Source organism: Ailuropoda melanoleuca, unplaced genomic scaffold (assembly GCF_002007445.2).
Source record: "Ailuropoda melanoleuca isolate Jingjing unplaced genomic scaffold, ASM200744v2 unplaced-scaffold2663, whole genome shotgun sequence".
Lineage (NCBI taxonomy): Eukaryota > Metazoa > Chordata > Mammalia > Carnivora > Ursidae > Ailuropoda > Ailuropoda melanoleuca.
Window position 1 is genome coordinate 1 of NW_023196759.1, and position 3614 is coordinate 3614.

A 3614-nucleotide genomic window follows, 5' to 3' on the forward strand; every position below is an offset into this window, starting at 1 on the left:
TTCCCTCTCTCGCTGGCTGTCTCTATCTCTGTCGAATAAATAAAAAATAAAATCTTTATTAAAAAAAAAAAAAGAAAGTGAAAGGTAGCCCACAGAATGTGAGAAAATATTTGCAAATCATGTGTCTGGTAAAGAACTTTTACAACTCAATAATAAAAAGACAAATAACTTAAAAATGGACAAAGGATCTGAATACTAGACATTTTCCCAAAGATCTACAAATGGCCAAGGAGCACATGAAAAGATCGTTAGCCCCCAGGGAAATGCCGAACAAAACCGCCACGTGACACCACTTCCCACCGACTAGGATCGCTCTGATGAGAAGGCGTTGGTGAGAATGGAGAAGAATTGGAGCCTTCATACACTGTCGCTGCTGATGGCACAGCCAAAATGTCTGGCAGCTCCTCCAAAGTTTAAGCTTTATTTGTTTGTTTGTTTGTTTGTTTGTTTGGGGTGGGGGAGGCGTGGAGGGAGAGAGAGAGAGATCTTATTTCCTTTAGTCATCATGACAATCCCATTAAGCTAATGCATATCTTCATTTCACAAATAAGGCCCAGAGAGGCCCAAGTAAATTGTTCAAGGTCACACAGCAGCCCTGTCTTTGAAAGTAGGCACTGTGAATCCAGAGCCCTGGCTCCTCACTCCTTCCTCCCGCTGCATACAGAGAGTGTGAAGGTGGAGCTTATTTCTACAGCGAGGTCACTTTAACCTGCTTTATGAGATGCACCTTCGAGTGGAAAGGAAAGTGTAGAACCCATGAACAGCTTCCTAGGGATTGCACAAGGCAGGGTATGCCCTGGGGAAAAGTCATGTGTCGTGTATCTGGGGGGATGGGGTGGGGAGGTGTTCAGCACCCAGTGTCCTAGCCGTTCCTCTGCAAGCACATGTTCAGATCCACGCGCACAAATACCAGTGAAGTACGGTTCTCATTAATCTCCCTCGCCACCCCCACTCCCCACTCCGTACCCAAATACTGCTCATAGCCTGGTGCCCATTACAAGAGTGAGGATAGCTAAACGGGGTGAAGATCTATAGATGAAAGAGGATCAGCCTTGGCTTTTCGATGTTGACACTGGGCAATGGGCACGTGAAGATTCATGCTACTCTTCTCTTATTTTGTAAATATTTGAAGGTCTCTGTAATAAACAAGTATACTATAATAAATGAGAGGAAAGAGACATAGCCAGGTGGGGAGCTGTGTGTGAGTGAGAACATATGGTTGCTTTCTCCAGGTTCCTCAGGCGCTTGGAGAAGACCAGCGGCACGTCTATGAGACCCTCAGAACCGCGGGCCCTTGACCGCACCTTCTGCCCTCCGAAGATGACGGGGGCACTAANTCGTGTCCTTGGTCAGCTGCCTCATTGCCGTAAGTCAAGCCAGCATCATCAATCGCTGTGACTTGGCCAGGGCGCTGCACAAGGAGGACTTGGACGGGTTTGAAGGCTACTCCCTGAATGACTGTGAGTGCTGCTTCCCACACCCCGCCCCCCATTTCTCCTCCTCTCCTGGTCATGCCCTAGGTGGCCATCTTTCTCTCTGTCGTTCATCTTTCAAATCCAAGTTCAAAACACAGCTCTCCCCAAGAAGACCTTCCCGACATTCCACAATTACTAACTGAGCACTTACCATGTACCAGGAACTATTTTCAGTGCTGGGGATGGAGACATCGACAAAGCCCCTTCCTTCACAGTGTTCACATTCTGGGGAGAGAGGCAAGCAAGAAACAAAGACACGGATGTATATGAAGTACTTCCAGTGGTGATAAATGTTATGCAGAAGAATAAAGCAGGGGCAGTGGTAGGTGACGTTGTCCTGGAGGGGGAAGTCAAGGAGGTGACACTGAGTGGCACTGGTCACCCAAATGTCCGGGGAAGAGCATTGCAGGCAGAGGGAACAGGCAGTGCAAAGGTTTCATCCTACACCGTGGTAGGGATAACTCCCTTTCGCCCAGAATTTGTGCACATTGGTCTTGGGCTGTCTTTCTCCTTGTATCTTGTTTTGTGACTTTTTAAGGTACAGGTCGTCATTCTCGTCCTGTAGGCCCCTTGTAGGCTGTGTCTACATTTGACCCAGCTCAGTGTCCCTCACTGGGCTTTACACAGGTCCTGGCACACCGTAGGGGATCAGTAGGTACAGGGAGCATTGATGGGCAGATAGGTGATGAGTGGTTGTACTGAGGGGCGGACGGGTGGGATGAAGGTTGAGGGGAGAAGCTAATGGGTGTTTCTAGCCTACTTGCCCCTTCCAGTCTCTAAGGAATTATCCCTTCCTTCTGCTTCCTGGTCTCCCTCGCTCCTCCTCCATCTACCTCCTCCCTCAGCTCGGTGCCCTCTGAAAACCCTCTTCTCCCTGTTCAAAGGGCTGTGTCTGGCTTTTGTGGAAAGCAACTTCAACATATCAAAGGTAAATGAAAACGCAGATGGCAGCTTCGACTATGGAATCTTCCAGATCAACAGCCACTACTGGTGCAACGATTACCGAAGTCACTCCGAAAACATTTACCACGAGGACTGTCAAGGTCTGGCCAGGGCCCCAGGGTGGGAGAGGTGAGAGAGATGACCAGGCCCTACTCACAGGACTTCTCTTCCCACTCCAAGCCTGGGAATGTCCCCAGAGGGACGGCCCAAGGAGTTCACCTGCAGAGTCTATTTCACCCAGCTTTTCATGCGATGGAAATTATTTTCACGCCCACGTTACCGACGAGCAAACTGAGTCTCATAGAACCAGTCCCGAATGCCAGGCTGGTGGCCCTGAAGGCTCAGCTCTGACCATCAAGGACTAACTTTGGCTAATGGCCTGATTAAAGGCCAAGTGCAAACTCCCCACCTCAGAGCCCCTCCAGGAGGCGCCATAAGCCCATGACTCGGACCTTCTCTCCCTCCTTCATACTCTGAGTAATATCCCTGGACCCTTCACCTGAAGAGCTTCCCTCATCAGGCGAGATTTACCTTGGTCTCTGTGCTGCCTGTTTTGACATTTCCTTTCCCTAGAAATCCTCAAACATGGGGTGAACCACCATCTACCCTAGTTAGGAAGTATGGTGGTAAACAGTAGTCCTGCCTCTCCTGCCCCCACCCCCGACACCCCTGACCACCATTGTAAGGATGTCTAAATGGACCTCTGGGAGGGAGGCCTTGCCTAATCTGGAAATATTCAGCCCCTGGGTGGCCCATGCCAGTGCAGGGACAGCCTATGTCTGCCTCAGTCTTTGGGACTGTCCTCTGTGTTCTCACAGGTATTCTCTCTCTCTCCCTTTCAGACCTACTGAGCCCCAGTCTTCTCTCATCCATCATCTGTGCAAAAAAGATTGTGTCCGGAGCAGGGGGGATGAAGAACTGGTGAGGAGGACACTGGGGGACCAAGTTAGCAGGCAGAGTCCCAGGAAGGATGTAGTGACAGAAAAAGGCACAGTAGGCAAGGACGAGATCCTTTCATAGTCCAGAAAGATATGGAAGAGTGGCAGGGCTTGGGACTCTGACTTACAAGACCTGGGATCTGGGTCTTTCTCTGATGTTGTATTAAAACTCTTTTGGGGGGGCGCCTGGGTGCTTCAATTGGTTAAGCGTCCGACTCTTGATTTCCGCTCAGGTCATGATCTCAGGGTCATGGGATTG

General features: G+C 49.8%; 1 protein-coding gene across 1 annotated transcript; it reads left to right on the forward strand.

Moving 5' to 3' along the window:
• Positions 1–1337: 1337 nt before the first annotated feature.
• LOC105235307 (lysozyme-like protein 6) lies at positions 1338–3559 on the forward strand (the record flags this gene model as incomplete). Its single annotated transcript, XM_034650567.1, has 3 exons — positions 1338–1460; positions 2360–2518; positions 3260–3559. Coding segments are annotated over 3 exons (365 nt in total), but the record flags the coding sequence as incomplete, so codon positions are not given.
• Between the last annotated feature and the right edge of the window lie 55 nt (positions 3560–3614).